This window comes from Bacillus rossius, assembly GCF_032445375.1.
Source record: "Bacillus rossius redtenbacheri isolate Brsri chromosome 4 unlocalized genomic scaffold, Brsri_v3 Brsri_v3_scf4_2, whole genome shotgun sequence".
Classification (NCBI taxonomy): Eukaryota; Metazoa; Arthropoda; class Insecta; order Phasmatodea; family Bacillidae; genus Bacillus; species Bacillus rossius.
In genome coordinates this window covers 24,247,842-24,267,484 of record NW_026962011.1, presented here as the reverse complement: position 1 = coordinate 24,267,484, position 19,643 = coordinate 24,247,842, and the positions used below count along the sequence as shown (strand labels likewise).

General features: G+C 37.3%; 3 protein-coding genes across 6 annotated transcripts in view; 1 reads left to right on the top strand and 2 right to left on the bottom strand.

Annotated features, from left to right (window-relative positions):
• LOC134542452 (dihydroorotate dehydrogenase (quinone)) overlaps positions 1–19,643 on the bottom strand; it is a 39,347-nt gene that overhangs the window by 5,442 nt on the left and 14,262 nt on the right. For all 4 annotated transcript variants that reach the window (XM_063386717.1, XM_063386718.1, XM_063386720.1 and 1 more), the window contains exons 5-6: positions 16,530–16,710; positions 3,470–3,623 (exon numbers count right to left, since the gene is read on the bottom strand). In XM_063386717.1, the coding sequence (XP_063242787.1) occupies positions 3,470–3,623; positions 16,530–16,710 (335 nt within the window). The remainder of the gene's footprint in view (positions 1–3,469; positions 3,624–16,529; positions 16,711–19,643) is intronic.
• Positions 5,032–8,705, top strand: LOC134542451 (uncharacterized). Its single transcript, XM_063386716.1, has 3 exons — positions 5,032–5,460; positions 5,586–5,730; positions 6,966–8,705. Exons 1-3 carry the CDS (start codon positions 5,162–5,164, stop codon positions 7,773–7,775), a joined length of 1,254 nt encoding a protein of 417 aa, XP_063242786.1. The 5' UTR covers positions 5,032–5,161; the 3' UTR covers positions 7,776–8,705.
• LOC134542453 (uncharacterized) lies at positions 5,450–8,862 on the bottom strand. Its single transcript, XM_063386721.1, has 3 exons — positions 8,437–8,862; positions 7,977–8,068; positions 5,450–6,606 (listed from the first exon to the last, which is right to left on the bottom strand). Exons 1-3 carry the CDS (start codon positions 8,858–8,860, stop codon positions 5,923–5,925), a joined length of 1,200 nt encoding a protein of 399 aa, XP_063242791.1. The 5' UTR covers positions 8,861–8,862; the 3' UTR covers positions 5,450–5,922.

The following is a 19,643-nucleotide window of genomic DNA, read 5'->3' as shown; positions in this document are numbered from 1 at the left end:
TTCAAAAACGTTTCAAACAAAAGTTGTAGAGCATAAAAAAACCTATCGAAAACAATTTTAACATATAACATACGCACATAATTAGCCTTGTAGAAAGTGTTTCTCTGCGCGGTGGCGTTAGCTTACAAGGGAATTAATTACACAACATATTGCATCAGAATTTTTATCCTAAATTTGAAACATTAAAGCGTTTCTATTTATAAAATGTTATCGTAATCCCCATCAACTATTATTATGAAACTTGTTTGTGGCACTCTGCATGTAATTTTTTAACCCGAACTATCTGTTTTGCCTTATACCTGGATAGAGATAGATCTGACATTCAGTCATTCATAAATTGGCTTCATGAACACAATCTCTTTCAAAGACTCTCAGATGACCTAACTTCTCTTTCCAGTGGGGTGATTGGAGACAAATATTTAAACTTTGACAAAGCTTGGGAAGTTGGCCAATCAAATCTTAAGAACACTGTAGGCAAATGTTTTTCTGAAGTTCACTACCGACGCACAGACAAGGTGAAGTGTTTAGACAATGCAAGTAAAGCTGTAAGAGTACACAATGAAGAAATTGTGATCAACCCAAACCAACTTTTCCACAGAATGCTGTGCCTTGTAAGAAGTGATGAAGAGCTGGCATCCTTCTTAGCATACGAACTGGCTGTTCATCCACCATCGCTGTTTGATGATGTATCTATTCGTAAGGGCACGAAATCATCTCTTGTACATGTCCTTGATGAATTGTCGTCAAATCAGTTGTCTCTTCCAGATAATGCAGTATATACAATTGATGGTAGCCATTTACTGCACAAAGTTGTTTGGCTTCGTCCAGCAACATTCAAGTAGATATGTCAGCAGTATGTTAAATATGTTGAGGACCATTATGTTCACTGTTACATCGTATTCGACGGATATCAAGCAGGGCCCAGCACAAAAGATGTTGAGCATTTACGCAGACAAAAAAATAGAAATTCAGTAAAAGTAAGTGTCGAAGACAATATTCATGTGCAGTGTTCACAACAAGACTTTCTGTCAAACAAGACCAACAAAGATGGATTCATCAAACTTATGAAAAAATATCTCCAAAAAGCTGGGTGCAATGTTTACCAAGCAGATGGAGATGCAGATACGACTATTGTTACCAAAGCCACAGAGTTAGCATTTTCAGGTCCATCTGTGCTTGTTGGAGAAGATACTGATCTGCTAGTCTTGTTGATCATGCATGCAACAGCTGACACACATATGTTGATACCTGGTACGAAAACAAAACCAGATCGCATATATAGCATTCAGAAGCTGCAAGCCAGTTTAGGGAACATGAAGAAATACATGTTGTTCCTTTGTGCATTTACAGGGTGCGATACCACTTCTGCTCCTTTCAACAAAGGGAAAAAGAATGCATACAAACTGCTTTTTGATAATGATTTGCTTCAAAGTCAAATTGAAATCTTTAATAGTTCATCATCATCCAAAGATTCAGTTGCAGATGCCGGAGAGAAAATTTTTCTAGCAATGTATGGCGCTAAGGGACAATCTGATCTCGACACAGCAAGACATCACCTTTACCTTAAGACTGTGGGCAAGCAGCAAGTCAGTGGTAGTTTTAACTTAGCAAAACTCCCGCCCACAACGGCAGCAGCACGCCAGCATTCCCTTCGCGTTTATTTACAAGTGCAGCAGAGGAAACACGTGGATCTGTCGTCCACAGAATGGGGCTGGATGCTTAACAATAGGCTCCTTCCAGTTCCAACACTACAAAAACCTGCTCCAGACAACATCATGAAACTTGTAATGTGCAACTGCAAAATTTCATGTGGAAAAAACTGTGAGTGCAAACGAAGTGGACTTGAATGTTCTGGTATGTGTGGTCAATGTTCTGGATATGGCTGTAGCAATAGTCCTTTTATAAGCACCAACTGTGAATTTGGTGAAGAAGAAGAAGTTGCTGACATTGATGTGCAAAGTGCATTAAATTAATAATTTCCTTTCTGTTGATTCAAATTTGATAGGACAAAATTGAGTGTCTGAATGTTCTTTGTTTTCATATGTTTAATTTCAAGTTCTTCGATTCTGATAATAAGGAGTCATGTTTACCATTCAGTATACTTATAATTGTTTGTTAATTCCTTAATATTTATATGAAATTTAATTCCGAGGAAACACCTGCAAAAACATTTATATAAACCACAAAATATGTCAGTCTTGAAGGATGCAATGACTTTTAAACAATTGTAAAATTTCAATATGTTGTACAAAGTGACTTTCATAAAATTGTTTGGTGACCATTTGCATTTACACATAATTAACATGTCAACGGCATTCATTAACATTTTGTTTTAATGCTAAATAGTATTTACTATTTATTAATAAGACTTGCAGTATATTTATGTAAATAACATAAAACATGCTGACCAGTAAAATATATGTTTTACAGGTGGAACTGGACAAATTATATTGACATTAAAATTTTACTTTCTGTTGTACAGTGGAAATAAATTAAAATTATAGATTTTGAAATAAATTAAAAAAAAAAATCAGTTCACAAGTTTTATATATCATAACATAAAAATGTATTTCCGAGAATATTATTGGTTATTAAAAAAAGATAGGGCAGAGTTCGACAATAGTAATTTTATACTACTTTATTGACGAGACTTAGGATAACATTGCGTGAAGAAATACACTTTGATGTTTCAAATTTAGGATAAAAATTCTGATGCAATATTCTGTGTATTTAATTCCCTTGTAAGCTAACACCACCGCGCAGAGAAACACTTTCTAAAGGGATAATTATTTGCGTATGTTATATTTTAAAATTGTTTTCGATAGGTTTTTCTATGCTCTACAACTTTTGTTTGAAACGTTTTTAAATGCGATCTACCGTTTTGATGTAAATTCTTAAGTTTTTCAGCTTAAAGTAAAAACGACGATTAACGGCAATACTTTAAACAACGAAACGCAAACATCAGGTAAAGAAATTATGTGTATAGTAACATTTATGGAAAGATAAATTTATAAGAAGTATGTAGGAAAAAAAAATCCCGAAAAGTGAAACCGTTTAGTTGCTATGATTTTTTTTAGTAAATATATGTGAAAATTTCAAATGGCGACAGTATTTTTCAAAATGGCGGAAAACCCGCAACCGGATTTTTTGGGATTTTTGTATGGACGCAGCGGAAAGTGTCCTCGACATTTTCCCAGTAGTCCCGGTTTGTTATTTTTAATGTCCGGGTTTGCCTTCATTTTTGCCTAATTTGATTGGACTATAAGTGCTTACAACAAAACTCATCAACAAGGCCACACTGGATTAACGTTCTCAATTTAAGAATCACACCTCAACAAATTATCACACTTTTAAATCACATGGGAAGTCAAAAGGATCCAAGGTGGTGAGAGCTGATCCGTACTGTTGGTGAGGCGACACACTTTCGCGATCGTGGGGGATACGAGGTGGCGTGAGAGGAGATTCGTACCGTCAGTGAGGCGATACATCTCTGCGATCATGGCTGTTGACTGGTCGCACAGCGGCCGACCACTGAGTCCTCCTTCCTCGGCGACATGTGGCCCGTGCAGCGAGGGGGCTCGCTCCACTGTCGTGTTGGAGATCACCAGCCCATCCACACGGCACTGCCACAACCATCACACCACCATCAGCACCATCGACTACTCTCAGACGGCCACAAGTTTGTAGCTACAGCGAAACCCTTTACTGAGTTTATTATTATATGTTGAAACAATTTTTAATTTGACCTACCAATACAATATTAAGTGAACCCTTTCAAGTTTTCCCGATTACCATATTCACCTGCAGAAGTCGCCTCTTTGTATGGGTAGCACCTATTATTTGGGTCATAAAAATCCAACTTTTTCACCCTCGAATATGAGTCATACCATTTACCTGTCCACAGTAGAATATAATTGAAATCTTTGTTCCAATGCAACAGCTTATTGATGCGTAAGAAATACGGCACTGGTGCTAACCCTCGACCCTCTTTTGCCTTCCTACTTTGTAACTTTATTACTCTAGGCGCGTAATAGGGAGTGAGGCGGCAGCATTATTGCATCAACTTTTCTCCCTCTCGCCCCTACTGCTTTATGACCCCTCCTAATAACAAAAGACACCTGTGTATCCCTTCCTGGCTATTGTATTTTTTTTAACCAGTCCTCTTCCAGAATAGGTCAAAAAAAAAACGGCAGCAAGCTACACTTTATCAGTTTCTTTTATAAAAAACTAGCACTCATGTTACAGTCCGCGAGAAATTCGTGTGGGAACTGAAGAATGTTAAAAGCCGGGCTTTAGAGTGCGGCTTTCAAAGCACCAACAATGTCTGTAGTTTTGTCATTGAATGTTGCTTTTGAAAGCTGCGGAATCTCACGCATAAAAACAATTATGTTGGGTCACAGTTGGGCCTTAAAAACCTGTCAAAATATACACATGGAGATTGTGCCAGTTCATTTACATTTACAAGTACAGTAGGATACCGGTACAACTAACCTCACAATAATGTATTTTTTTAATCACCACCAAAAATCATATATTTTCAATGCAAAATTGTTTCATTTTAAAGTGTCATAATTTAATTTTCACTATAACATATACCGTATATACTCGTGTATAGCGCGCCCTTTTTTCCCCTCAAGTAAGGGAAAAAAATAAGGATGCGCGCTATACACGGAAAAAAAAAAAAGGGGGTGGGGAAGGGAGGAGTGGAAGTCGTTAACTGCCAGGTGATTGTTGACGTTTCTGGCCAGCCCCCCACACATACGCACAAGCAACAAGGCCTCTCTTTCACACACACACACACGCAACCTGGTCTCTCTCGCGCGCGCACGCACACACACACACACACACACGTGCGCGCGCAAGCTCGCACGTCTCTTGTTTATTTTTAGACCTCCCCCTCTACACAAAGCCAACGCAGCTAGTAAAATAAAAGAGAGAGAAAGAATGTTGTCGCCATTCCCCCTCCCACTTCCTTCGCTTCCTCGTCCCAGCTGCTACCGGTGAGTCATCTAAAGCCGCGTACACACTTGCGCGCCGCGGCTGCAATGCAACACGAAACGCCCGCCACCCGTGCGGCGCGGAGCGACACAGCGCGCCGCGAGCGCGCGCCGCGCACCCGGCGAACCACCTGAGACTGACGAACACCGCAGTTCAGCCGGTCATGTACGACGAGGAAGACGAAATTCTTCTCGTTAGCAGTGCTGTGGTTGTAATAGCTGCTTACCATTGTATGCAACGAAAACATAAGCGTCGATCTCGACGATGGTGGTGCTCAAATCTTTTTAAAGATCGTGTATCTAACCAGATGTTAGGAGTCCTGAAAGCTCAGGAAATAAGTGGCCAATACAAAAATTTCACACGAATGAGCCCGACTACTTTTGAAGATTTATTGATTAAAATTGGACCAAAAATCTGTAAGAAGGAAACACACTTGCGAGAACCGATCACTATTCAAGATCGGTAAGTAGCCTATGAATTGTTTACAATTTGTACTAATGCCTGACAGCAATTTCCCTGTCAGCATTATTAAAAGTGTTAATGTTCAATATGTTTAAGTACACAGGTTTTCAATTTTAATGTTCCAGGTTAGCCGTGACATTGCGGTTTCTAGCGACAGGAGACTCGTACTCAAGTCTGCAATATCTGTTCAGAATTTCAAAGCAGGCTATAGGAGGAATAGTAACAGAAGTCTGCTCAGCGTTAATTGAAGTGTTGAAAGAAAATATCAAGGTAAGTTGAACGTTAGAACAAATAAACGTTCTTATTGCTTAAGTTTTTATTTATAAAACGATATTTTCAAAAATACAGTACTCAAATGATGTAAGAAAGAAAAATTAAATAAATGAACTCTTTAAATTCAAATTAAATCAGAGTAGTTCACATAAACAAATAAATAAATTAACACAAAAATTGTGATGCAATTTACACACAGTCATTAAAATCATCAGAACACTGAGATGAATGCGATAAAGGACTTTGCATTGACGCCAGCGGTGAAATGGTGTGACTTGAATTTGTTTGTATACTTGTAGCCGAGGCACTAGGTAGCATAGTAACTTGTGCATGTGGAGTCATTTGTGTCGGGGACCGACCAGCTGGAGAAGACTGCGACAGATTTGGCTCAAAGGGTTGTTGTTGTTGTTGTTGTTGTTGTTGTTGTTGAGCAGGAAGATAAACTGATGAAGTTGATGAGTGGGAAGCTGGCTGTTGCATATACATGCGAGTAGAATAGTTTTCAGGTGCATTGGAATGAAATAGTTGACCTTGACCATAGTTGTATGTAGGTATTTCAAACAAACCTCGATCTGCTTTCATCAAAATGTCATAAACAGCGTGCTGAACCCCCAATCTTGTAGCTGAAGAAAATGTCGCCATTTTGGAAGATAAATATGCGCAAAATGTTTTAATCTCGCTCTGTTCAGGAGACATGTTGAATTTTCCAGCAGTAGCTTGTAGAATGCTAACAGCATCCGCTAGCAGTGCAGTTCCATCACCCTGTTGCCTTCCTTTTGCTCGCTTAGGTGCACTTGGAGAAAGAAATTCTTGGTCTTCATTTTGCACATTCAGTTCTTGATGGACGTGGTTTCCTTCAATGATCACCGGCTCCTTAAACATAATAATTAATAAACATAAATATACTTGCGATAAAAGTATTTATTACATAATCCCTCTACATTAAAAATTCTTAGCTTTGTCAGTACAGAAAGTTTCAATATTTGAAAACAAAGGGCAATACTTGTGAGGGAATGTAAATTTTCATCGAAAACAAATGTGGATATTTTCATATTAAATACTTTCTCTTAACAGTGCACAAAAATACGATTTAAATAGTTCCCAAAAGAATCTGTTTTCCTAGGTAAATTTCAAATGAAAATGAAGTAACCTGATTTTCATGTGAGAGGTCATACAGAAATATTATGTCTGTGACCACTATTGTCTTATCATGTATGTATCTATCCTTTCAGCTCCCCAAAAATCCCGCGGAGTGGATGGAAGTTGTGAAGGTGTTTGAAGATCTTTGGAATCTGCCTCATTGTGTGGGAGCTATCGACGGCAAGCATGTCATTATACAGTCTCCAATGAACTCTGGCAGCGAGTTTTACAACTACAAATCACAATTTAGTATTGTATTGTTTGCTTTGGTAGATGGAAATTACAACTTTTTATTTGCTGATGTGGGATGCCAAGGAAGAATTTCGGATGGGGGAGTTTTTAACAACAGTAAACTGTATGACATGATGACGAAGAGAACTTTGGGGTTGCCATCTCCAACAGAACTTCCTGGACGACAGATGAAAGTGCCGTATTTTTTTGCAGCTGATAATGCTTTCGCCCTTGGAGAAAATATATTGAAACCTTACTCTGGAGATTTAGAGAAGGGTTCTTGTAAAAGAATATTTAATTATCGGCTAAGCAGAGCCCGTAGAGTGGTAGAGAATGCCTTCGGAATAGCAAGTTCAGTATTCAGGGTTTTAAGAAAACCAATCCTCCTGGAACCTGAGAAAGTTCAATTAATCGTTACTGCGATTATACATCTGCACAATCATTTAAGATGGCATTCAACAAACCTATACACACCGCAAGAATTAATGGACTACGAGGAAGGTGGTGTCTTGACGGAAGGTTCCTGGAGAAAGGATGAAAATATGACATCCCTGGTTCCATTAAGAAGTATTCCTAGAAGATCCTCTGCCCATTTTCAAAAAATAAGGGATGAACTAGCAGACTACTGCGTTAAAGAAGGTGCGATATCGTGGCAGAAGTCATATGCTTGAAACTAACGTGTGTGCCTAATTCGAGAGGTTTACAATGGTGTTGGCAGACACATAAGTGTATTTGATGGTATTATATCCACTTTTTTACTATCTTCCATTTTAAGGCTAAATAATTTAAAACATAAGGCCAAGATACATCTCTCGCCATTTAATCATACTTATAAAAACTATCAACATGTACTGTTAAAATGTTGAGCTTACCGTGTTCATTGTTGGCCGTGGCTTATCTCTGCCTTCCAGAAATTTTAACGACTCGTAGGCGAACCATCGGCTGGTATACACTTCGGAAGTACCTGCAAAAACATGCGCCAGGATTACATAATTTTTTGTTAAAAATATGTCAATAATTATTTTATATTCAGGTGTGTCAATTAATTAAAAAGTATTAAAAATTAGGATATAATTTGTCATGTTATATAAACACATTGATTGTTCTATGTTCAGCAGTTTCATTCAATTAAAGGTAGTGTAAACTATTAAACATATACAATATGCAATACATTTAATGTACATTTAATGTACTGATAACAACAATTTCTATTATATATAAGAGCTACGTATTAACTACTAAATGTGGTATTCAACGACGGTACAGCAAAATACTGTGAAACCTAAAATTAACATTAATTTACTTGCAATGAGAAGTATAATAAAATCTTACCTTTACCAGTCCCTATTGTGTTTTTTTCTTTTGACTTCTCCCTTCTGTACGACGACAGCAAACTAATCATTTTTTTCCTGCATTCATCTTCTAACTGCCCGACTGTAACAGCTATGTCTCTCCACGCATCCATTTTTTTAGCTTTTTTGTAGTAGTCTCTATTACTTGGGTCCCAAAGCACAGGATGTGTTCTATACACTTCAATCAAGCCCAACATATCTTCTTCGCTCCACTCCATGTTCGCTGCGTGTGCGCTGCGAGCTGCAAACACGTCCACACTGGCGCGCCGAATCCCTTTGTGTTCGTCGAAAAAACCGACAGCTGGCGGTTCGCGGCGCGCGGTTCGTGGCGTGCGCGGCGCACGCTCGGCGCGTGTTCGAGGGCCCGTACACACCTGGCGAATCCTGTTCGTGGCGTGTTGCATTGCAGCCGCGGCGCGCAAGTGTGTACGCGGCTTAATCCTCCGCGCGTCTCTGTTACTGCCTGCCTCCCTCCCTCCCTCCCTCCCTCCGCCCAAGTACCAGTTGTGACGATACAGCGCTTCATTATCTTCCGTCTACACAGCAGAGTTTAAGTATTTTCCTGACGCATCACCACACATCAATTTAAATTATCATTTGTTTCACACGTACAGGTACCACAAAATGTTAGTAAAATTTATTTATGGGGAAAAAAAATTTTTTCTTTGGAATTTGTTGCAAAAATCGTGGTGCGCGCTATACACGAGGGCGCGCTATACACGAGTAAATACGGTAAATTCCACTACTAGCGTGGCATTGCTACTCCAATACTTACTTAGACTGGTAAATAAATTCCCAACTAAATGATTAATGTTATAGAACAAACATAAATCAATCATACCACCGTAACATAATCTCTAACCTCTAAAACCTCAAAACAAACAAAGGTTTGCACGCACTAACAGAGATTACTTACTTAATATGCAACATGAACAACACAAAACCATTTAATACATCGAAACACTGAAGTTCGAGAGAAAGGTGTATTAATTCAGAGGAAAGTGTCACGTTAATATATTGTTTGAAGTCTGTGCTGTGATTGTTATGTTTTGAATTTATTTTCACGTTACTTTTTTATAGACCTCATTGAATTTGTGCTACGAAAATGGGTGATATCGGAGATATAAAAAGAAACATAATAAATTCAGGCTCAATTAACAAGTGGAAATGCTTAACCCGTCATTGGTCGCATTGTGAAATGTTACACCAGTGGTCGCGCATGAGCATTTTGCTCACAGACTTAATTTTAGGATTAGAGTCGTGCTTAACCACTTTTAAAAGGCCAAATATTTTACTTATTGCAAATGAAACAACTCTGCTTGTTTAAATAATATTTTATATTATTATCACATAATTTTTAATTTTTTTTTACATGAATCATCATCACAATAAACTATTTGGCTGTATACCGAGTTTCCTTTGTCCGGCCTACGAATATATCAACAATAAATGCAGTAGTGTTGGAAGCAACAGAAAATCACACATTATTCACAACTTCATCATTTTCTAGCACAAAAATTATTAAATCTACTGAGTCTTTTGAGGGCACACTAATTTATGTTATACATTTGAGACTATGACTAATGGAACACACATTATGCAATAGAGAATGTCTACATCAAAATTAACTGCTTTCATGGAAATTTACATTTTATAACACCTAACTTTATTAGGATTTTTCAACATTATATTGGTCAAAATTTTGATCATTGGCGGCTGCTTGGTTTTCAGGTGGTAACCTCTCCGGCAACCATGGTGGAACTTCTGTAAATACAAAGCACATAATATATTTTACATTACTGAAAATTCTAGTCAAAAATAAAATCATAAAACTATGGAAAGACTACAATTACATATCTTCCTCTGGAATTCCGAAGTGCTTTTCCAAAATTATAAAATCTTGTCTCACTTCTATACAAATTCAGCTTTTCAGCTTCCGTATTCAAAAGTATTTTCTTATTTTATACGAAAATCAACAATTTTGTGACAAAATGTTAATGTTTACTATAATTGATGTTAATTGATGTTTTATGTAACATATGGTTTTTTTATTTTTATTTTTATTTTCAATCAAAATATTGATAATTATAACATAACTTACCTGTTCTGGAACATTCAGCGATTTGTTGAAGAGCCAAAGCCACAATTTTCTTCCCCAGATTCATTTCAATAAGTAATACCACGAATCATTAGATTTAGTCTCACGAGAATATATTCCACGACTAAACCCAGCACTTTGCAAACCGAACAGTCGCCACAAGTGTAGCAACGTGACTGGTCGCACTGTAAGCAAACTGCTCATGTGGCGTGCATGCCTGTAAGCGATATCTTATATCAAGGCCAAGTATCAGTTACATCCTGTCAGCCACCTAGTGACTTGATAAGGAAGGTTCAAAACTCAGCTAGAAAAAAGGACACCTCCAAGCAGCAATAAAAACAAAACAAAATAAAACAATATTTCTGAGGGTGAGCAAAATGCTCATAGCGCGACCAATGACGAGTTAAAGAACTGGGCAAAGGGAAAAAATAGGTAACAGTTACGAAGACATATGGCATTGCGGCAGTGACCGTAAGTACAAATATTAAAGACTAGGCAAACATCGAAAAAATGTATGAAAAATCTTTGTTCAGTTGTGACCACAAAAAGCTTCGTTCCGCAGATCACCAAGGTCTGTAAGATTCTTTTAACAAATGGTTGAAAGAAGTACAATCAAAAATGTTACAAGCTAAAGCAAAACAGTTTGCATTGCTTATGGACATCAAAGACTTCCACCACAGTTCAAGGTGGTTATACCGCTTCCGGGAATGACATGGTATATCATGGAAGGTTGTGTGTGGAGAGGACACAGATGCAGACACAGAGGCAGCAGACCAGTGGAAGGAAGAAAAGCTGGAGAGTATTTTTAAGTCATACTCATTAGACAATATTTTCAAAGCTGATGAGACTGCCTTTTTTTAAAAGCCTCTTCCTAACAGGACAATAGCATATAAAGGTGAAAAATGGACTGGAGAAAAAAAAGCAAAGGAAAGGCTGTCTGTGTTGTTTTGTTGCAATGCCACAGGAACAAAAAAATTGAGGCCATTAATCATTAGTAAACACAAGACTCCTAAGTGCTTTGACCGGAAAACATCAAACTGATGTTTCCGCACATCTGCACATCTGCACTCAACTGCACATCTCAGTTGCAGCCCCTTGATCAAGGCATTATTCAGAATGCCAAGGTACATTTTCGAAAATGCCTGTTCAGAGGTTGCTCATCAACATTAGGTTGAAAGTGCCCACCAACATCAATGTTCGTCAAGCAATTGACATGATCACAGGTGGATGGTGGAATGTTCAATGAGAAACTATTGCCAACTGCTGCAGAAAGTCTGGCATTGAAAACTGTAATGCTGACGAGCTCACTGCAACTTCATCAGACCAGGATGCAAGCCACACTAAAGCACAAACATGCAAAAGCAACGACATTGACCCTGAAGTATGGCAAGAAGTGTCAGCCTCCATGCAGTTTGATGCGGTTTCATTCACAGACTATGTCTCTGTGGATAATGAAATAGAAACAACACCAGCGTTGACTGACATCATTAGTGAAGTCATTCGATCAGTCATCAAAAGCTGAATCAGATGATGATTATGACAGTGAGGAGTCGCCTGTGACAGCTACGGAAGCTATTCTGAGCTTAGAACATTTTGTTCAACAGAGCATCATTCAAACTACAACAACTGAAATTAAAGATTTTTTTAAAAATAAATAAACTTATGTTATGTAGAAACACCAATATTTAAACTGATTTCAGATGTTCGCCAAATGATAATGCTGTATCTTATAACAACACTATTTTTGATTTATTTTATGATGTTTCTATTTGTAATGATGATATGTATGTATATTTTGGTTCTAATAAGTACTTTCAGTACTAAGTACAAAACCTTGAGGTTCCTGTAAGTACTTAGTAATGAGATTCTGTATGAAGAGAAGGAGGGAGAGAGAACTCATCAACACCACTACATGGCCACATTAACTCACAGAATGCACACACACAAACTGGCTGGTTAATTTTTAGTAATTCCCCTCCTACAGCTGAATGCCAGCCCAGCAAGTCACATGGTACCATTCATTGTGCTCTTCACACACTGCTTAGATATTTTAACTAAACAATTTATATTTACTCATAATATACTTATTATGAACCAACACAGGAGTATTATTTACACACATACGCAAGTCACGCTGCAATTATAATTTTGTTTAACCAAAGTTATAAATTCAAATAAAAATTGTATAATTTTTAAAATTAAAAATAGGCATAAAATATGTGACCCATAGGTATGTGGGTAAATTTGGTAATATGCTTAATTTTTCAAATCCCACAAGAAACTTAATACACTTTCACAAAACATGGGTTCACATTTACAACTCATCTTTCAATTGTAATGTACTACCTAGCACATCTCACACTACAGATAACGAAGGAAAATTAAGGTTATTCTCTGACAGACATCACACGGAGAAAAAAAGGCAGAATATATGGTTCACCCAGAATAATGATGGGCCATAGATAATTTACTGTACATTCAAAGTCTTAAAACTAAACCGTATTATTTTGTATAGGGACAATACTTTTGAAATCTGATTATTTGTGTCTATCATGCCTCAAAGCGAAATTTGCATCAATCGTATGCATGCATAGCATTTCTGCACTCCCCTGTAAAACAATGAATAAGATTTAGCATTTACTTCAGGCAGAATAAACTGTGTGGTACAAGGAGTTCAGTTCAAACATTGTATACTTTGTGCTGTATTCTTTAAGAAAATAAATGCATGTAATAATTTTCTACAAAATACTATCAATGGCAGATTTGTGTTATACAAATGCACTATGTGGCTTGTTTCCAATGCGAAACAGTAAAAACCTTTTAAACAAATATTTTTTTTCAATTAAGAGTGATAATTAGGCATGTGCAAGAAAGACTTTTTTGAATTCGAGACGAGATCGAGAAAGCAATTTAAAAATTCTTGAGTATCGAGTCGAGATCGAGAAATCTGTACTTTAGTTAACAGGATAACATGATCCAAAAAAGTAAAACTCAATAATCTGACAAACATACATAATTATTCAATAATTTTATCAAGTATCCACAAAAGACGATGAATGAAACATTAGTTTACAAAGAAAGAACACTCTAGTGGCTAGCCTAATTTAAGGTCTAAAGCGGCTATTTAAAAACACCAGCTGTTCAACATTTTCAGCCAACAAATTTTCACGCCTAATGCTCACAGTGTTTCCAGCAGTACTAAATAGTCGTTCGCTTTCAACTTGTGTAGCTGGTATTGCCAGATACCTTCTTGCTACTTTAGCCACGGCTGGAAAGTGTATCTTGTTGTTTTTCCACCAGGTAAGTGGGTCACCGTTCCTTGGAATTACATCTTCACGTAAATATATTTTTAGTTCTTCCTCCAGACTTGATGATTTAGTCCTAACTGATGATTGTGATGTCTTCTTCAACACTTCAAAACTTGACCACAGTGAGCAAGTCTCTTTAGCTTCACTCACCTGCTCCAGTTCTGGTTCAGGATGATAATCATTTTCAGGTTGCCGATGTGAAGTGATGTATTTCGTGCACAACAACTTTTCATGGTCTTGCAATATCACAGTCTTGAATCTTGGGTCAAGCGCCATTGAAAGAAGATCTTCTTTCACACAAGAATATGAAGGAAATTTTGATTTTAAACCTCTTTGCAGTGATTTAGCAAATGCAGTACCAGATTTGCATTGGTCTGTTTGGACATAGTTTGTAAGCATTGCTTCAATTCCATATATCAATGGGATTTTTGATGACAGTGTTGGGAACTTTGAGTAACATAACTCGGTTGTGGCCTCATCTATTGGTTGCAAAATATGTGCAATGCTAGCAGCTAGTTTCCACTCACTAGAGGTGAAGTTCTCCACTGCCATGCTCTCTCCTAAATCAGCAGAAATGGGCACCTGCTGCTCAACAAGACGTGACAGCATGGTGTATTCACTATTCCATCTAGTTGGCACCATTGGCAGTAGCTCGTGAACAGGTTTGTTTAGCTTCACTTGAAGTGCATGCAGCCTCTCACGAGCAACATTACTGTGTCGATAATGGCCAACAATAGCTCGTCCTTTTGCCAAAAGTGCTGTAATATCATGTTCATTTTTTGCATTGTGCAGTGCCAACTGTAGTGTATGTGCAAAACACTGAACATGATGAAATAAGGTTTTCCTTATGGCACATTTAAGGTTTTTTGCATTGTCTGTTATGACATAAACTGGGACTTGATCAGTTGGCAAATTCCATTCTTCCATTGCCCCTACAAGCTTTGCATGTACTGCATCTGCAGTATGTGAGCCTGGAAAGTGGTAATTGCCAAGAATATGGCATTTTTTTTAATTTTAACTCTTCTGTTAGGTAATGGCCTGTAAGCGAAATGTAGCTTTCATGTCTCCTAGATGACCATGTATCGGTAGTGAAAGAAAGCGACTCCAGACCATTGATGGCATCTGTACTAATTTCATCAGCCAGTTTGGTTCTTTCCTCTTGATACAACTGTGGTATAACCGTCCTTGAAAATGTTGTTCGCGAAGGAATCTCGTAGCTAGGTTCTAATTCGTTGATTAGACCTCTGAAGCCATGGTCATCCACCATGCTGTAAGGTTGAAAATCACAAGCCATCATGATAGCAATTTTTTTGTCTATTTGATTTTTCCTCACATCGCTGATGCAAAGCTTCTGTTTTTTTGCAACACACTCAAACATTGAAAGTTGTCGACTAGAAGTCTTCTTTTCTTCAGCAGTTATTTTGTTGAATTCTTTTTCAGCGGCTGGATGTTGTTTCAAGTGCCGCAAAAGTCCACTTGTCGAGCATGAAGGCGTTTTAATAATGTTTCTACACAATTTACATTCGCCACCTTCTTTCTTTTTTAAATAAAAGTTCCATATTGTGGCCATTTTCCGTTCTTTTTTATCCACACCACTAACACTTTCCTCCATCGCACTCAACTTTACTTGTTTTCGGTTTGCAATTACAACTTTACCTTTACACTCACTTAACAGTTTATTTGCCTACTGTCGTATGTAAACATACGTTATTGACTCCATAGTCTATACAGTTTCCTTGAGCCATGGACGGTACTTGATCACGAAAGTCTGAACATTCACCACTATCGATATGTCACTATCGATACGGACCGCAATTTAAACATCATGTTGCTTGTTATGTACTGCTGGCCGTGTGTATAACCTAAGGCCATAAAACAAAATGCAATCGCGGAAGAATTCTGCAGTCATGTTTATATTTTTATTTTTTACCGTACCGTTTTACGTTGATACTTGATATTGATACCGAAAATGATTTATTTTTAACTTTAATGTTGGTTTTATTAACGGAAAATAATCATTTTCTTCTGTAATTTAATGTGATAACCACAGCACAATTCATTGTTTACGTTTACCGTTTCATGTAGTGACTTGTGAACGGAAGTTGTTCGTTTTTAACTTTTTAATAATTTATCGTGTATACTATCGTAACAAGTATATTTTATTTTATTCGATCTACGTTACGTTGAAGATATGTTAATTATTTCAACACGCAACGCAAAATGCTGCCTCAATATATTATATTACCTAACCTATTTCTTGTTTACAAAATTCTCGAAAATTCCGAGCCAAAAAAATTATCTCGAGACGAGATCGAGAAAATTTCTGTCTCGACTCGTTCTCGATGATGCCGAGACTCGCACATCACTAGTAATAATTACATACATATTTAAAGATGAAAAATTCATTGATGATTTCTTATGTTTCCAGTTTGATTGAAACACTTCATGACTTGTGCAAGGCTTCCGAGTAAAATAATAATAGACTAGTAAAACTTAACTTCGCTTAGCATTGACAAATATAACCAATATAAGAAGTACATATGTATAATTTCATGTTTATCTCTAAATTTGGTACGACTCACAATCAAGAAAATGACATGAGATGAGACATGGACTGGCGGTATTTCGAGGATGTCTGTGGTTAGGACGCCGGAGAGGAGAGTTCACCTCCTTGCGCCGCAGCACTTCTGCGACGTCCCTCCTCTCGTCGGGACCGAGGTCCGGGGCCAGCTTCAGGAGCAGGGGCGGGCGGGGCTCCGACAGCTCCGCGTGGGCCGAGACCAGGGCCCCCAGGAGGGCGGCCAGCCGCTCCTTGCTCTGCCAGCCCCTCAGGCCCGGGGTGTTGGGGCTGCACCCATGCACTGCGGTTGGCTCCCTCCGACTCGACAACTTACAGCCAAGGACATGCTCGCGACCACAGACCAGTTCCGTTACCTCATGCATGCGTGTGTGCACAGGCCACAGGGTAAGGGAAATAAAACAACTAACCGAGGACACTAGTGCTTAAAAATGCATAACTTATTTTACACTCCTTTAGAATCTATTGTATCACCTAATAGAAAACATACCTTCCTGTATCTAAAAAATCAACTTGCACTCAATAAACCTACATGTACTTGAATATCTATCTATTAACATCCGAACCTTTTAAAAAAATAAATAAAAAATAAATGAAGTGTTCTTTATTCTTGAAATGGGCTAAGTGAATGAATGAGTGTTTGATGTTTATGTAAGACACTGCAGCACTGTGACAAATGTAGCAGAAAACCCAAGATATGTCATATCACCCAAGTATGTAGAGGACATCAGAATAGATGAGTTATATAACATAAAAATATTCAAACATCCTATTTCCTATTTTATAACTTTACAAGTCAATGATTTAAGAGTACAGCAAATTTACAATTACATATATTTCCAGAAACAGAAAGTATTGAAGTATTCAAAAAAATACAACTGAAAAAAATTAAAGGATAACTAAGTACGTATATATTTTGACTATTGTAAGTTGGTCAGCAACAAACTGATAAAAAAAATTGGCACAAAAAGTAAGATTAGAAGAGATGCCAAGGTGGTCTCAGAAGCATAGTCACGGAAATACACATCCTGCCTCCTTCCATTTGATTATATTATTACCAGGCGAAGGGCCCGCAGAACATTGCATACAGAGAATTCACGCAGGAGGGATGGACCTCCATCACCGCTCATGGAAAACAAATGCCACGATGATGCAAAAGAAACGTAATGTTGAAGTATGGTGAAGGAGAAAGATGTAAATATGTACATATTTAGGAATAGTATCAGGGGAAGGAAATAACTTTGAATGAACTTTGATGAAACGAGACTAGATAACTTGAGCCGAGTCGAGTGAGTAGAAAGCTCAAATCAACAGTCGAGTTCATCGTTCTCGACTAGACAAGACTCGACCATTTTTTTCTTGTAACTTGATACACATTTGACATCTGCAATGAGCATAAAATCTTGTACCATTATTTTGCAAACACTTGACAGCATAATCTCATTTATACATTATCATAGTTTTCTTCAAGTATCAGTACATAATCTTAGATGATTACACTTACCAAAAAAACACAAAACTTTTATAATGCTACTCACATTTCAGAACACTACAAAATATGCCATTTTGGAATGACCTGCAGTATTTTATTTATTTATAACATAGCAAACAAATTACGAAAAGAAAATATTGTCTGGATTTTTTCCTACTACAGCGGCAATCGATAGTATCGCTGTTCGGTACGAACCTGAAAGCACCATATACCGTGTTTTCTCGTGTAATTGTCGCAGATTTTATTCTAAAACCAAGTTTGAAAAGTAGGGGTGCGACGATTATGCAGAAAAAAAAATTTTTGTTAGGTAAAGTTATTCATAAACACAAAACTCGTTCATGGAAAGTATGTTTATTTAAAAAAAGGTGGAGTATACAATAGCACGCCAAACAATCTATATTAATAATTCATTAAACAAAAACCTTTCTTCAACTTTAAATAGAAAAACCAAAACTCTAACGTGAACGCAAGCCACTTGAATCTGACGTGAACTAACGTGTCGTAGTACACACTTGCCACGAAAGAATGCGGGCTATCAAATGTAGTTAACTCGGCACCTCACAGAGAGCGCACGTTGCATTCAATTGGCGAGATATTGATATTTGACTACGTGCGCGCGCTCTATACGGGAAGCAACATAACCAAACATGAATGATGCGCTGGCTACATTTTTATAAGCGGTACGCCGCGGTATTGCAGACGATCAGATAAAGGAAATAACATTTAAAAAGTCTTTATAAGAAAATTTACACGTCAAACAACTTCGTATTTTTCCGTTAATTTATTAAGTAAGTGGTAATAACAAAATAAATAATAGATTTCTACTTTAAAATACATCCTTTTTTACGGAAAAGATACCTACACAAAGCGCTCGGCATCTACTAGCAGGACCAAAAACATCATGCGACGTTTAGGCGAGAAGTGTTTTTATCCCAATTTTGACAGCCTAAAATATGGTTGCGACGATTACGCGCGTGCGACCATTATGCGATAAAACACTGTATCTATTTTCATATTTTTGACTTTCTAGTAAAAATAACAGATACTTTATTTTTGTTCACAACAAAGGTTAATATTTAGTTTACACGTAGTATAGTTTTTTTTTCTTCTTTAATTTTTGACGTGACGTTTAAACAATCTGAATACAAGAGAGAAAGTTAAAAAAAAAAAAAAATTGGGATATGGTTTTCAAAAGGGATTATCTCGTTTAGAATTACCATCTCAAAAATTTTAGGGCTAAAAACATTTAAAATGAAAAAAATTATTGTTTAAAGTTAATAATAAAATTTTTCTCATTATTTCACTTAACTACACAATTTTCTTTGATGTCAAAGGCCTTCATATCTACTGACTTTTCCAGAATCCAGTGGAAATAAATACATAAACACAGATTTAAACTACCATACTATCTTTTGAGGGCTGACAGTGCTTTTCGAGATAGCTCATAAAATTTACAGTTACCTCCTTTTGGCAAAATTTTTTACATAAAAGGGCAGGCCTTATGAAAGAGCAACTCAGGAAAAAGTCTCAGCTTTGCCGCTCAAAGAGCGCCAAAACAGCAGCTTGTGACATTTTCTGATTCAAAAACATACCCCCTCAGTAATGCTATCTCATCTGAGGAAGGTACGTAGGCGGAAGGAGGAGGTGGGGATCGGGGAGTAAGGATGATAGATGTGTTTGAAGCTTGATGTATCCATTTTGTTTGGACAGA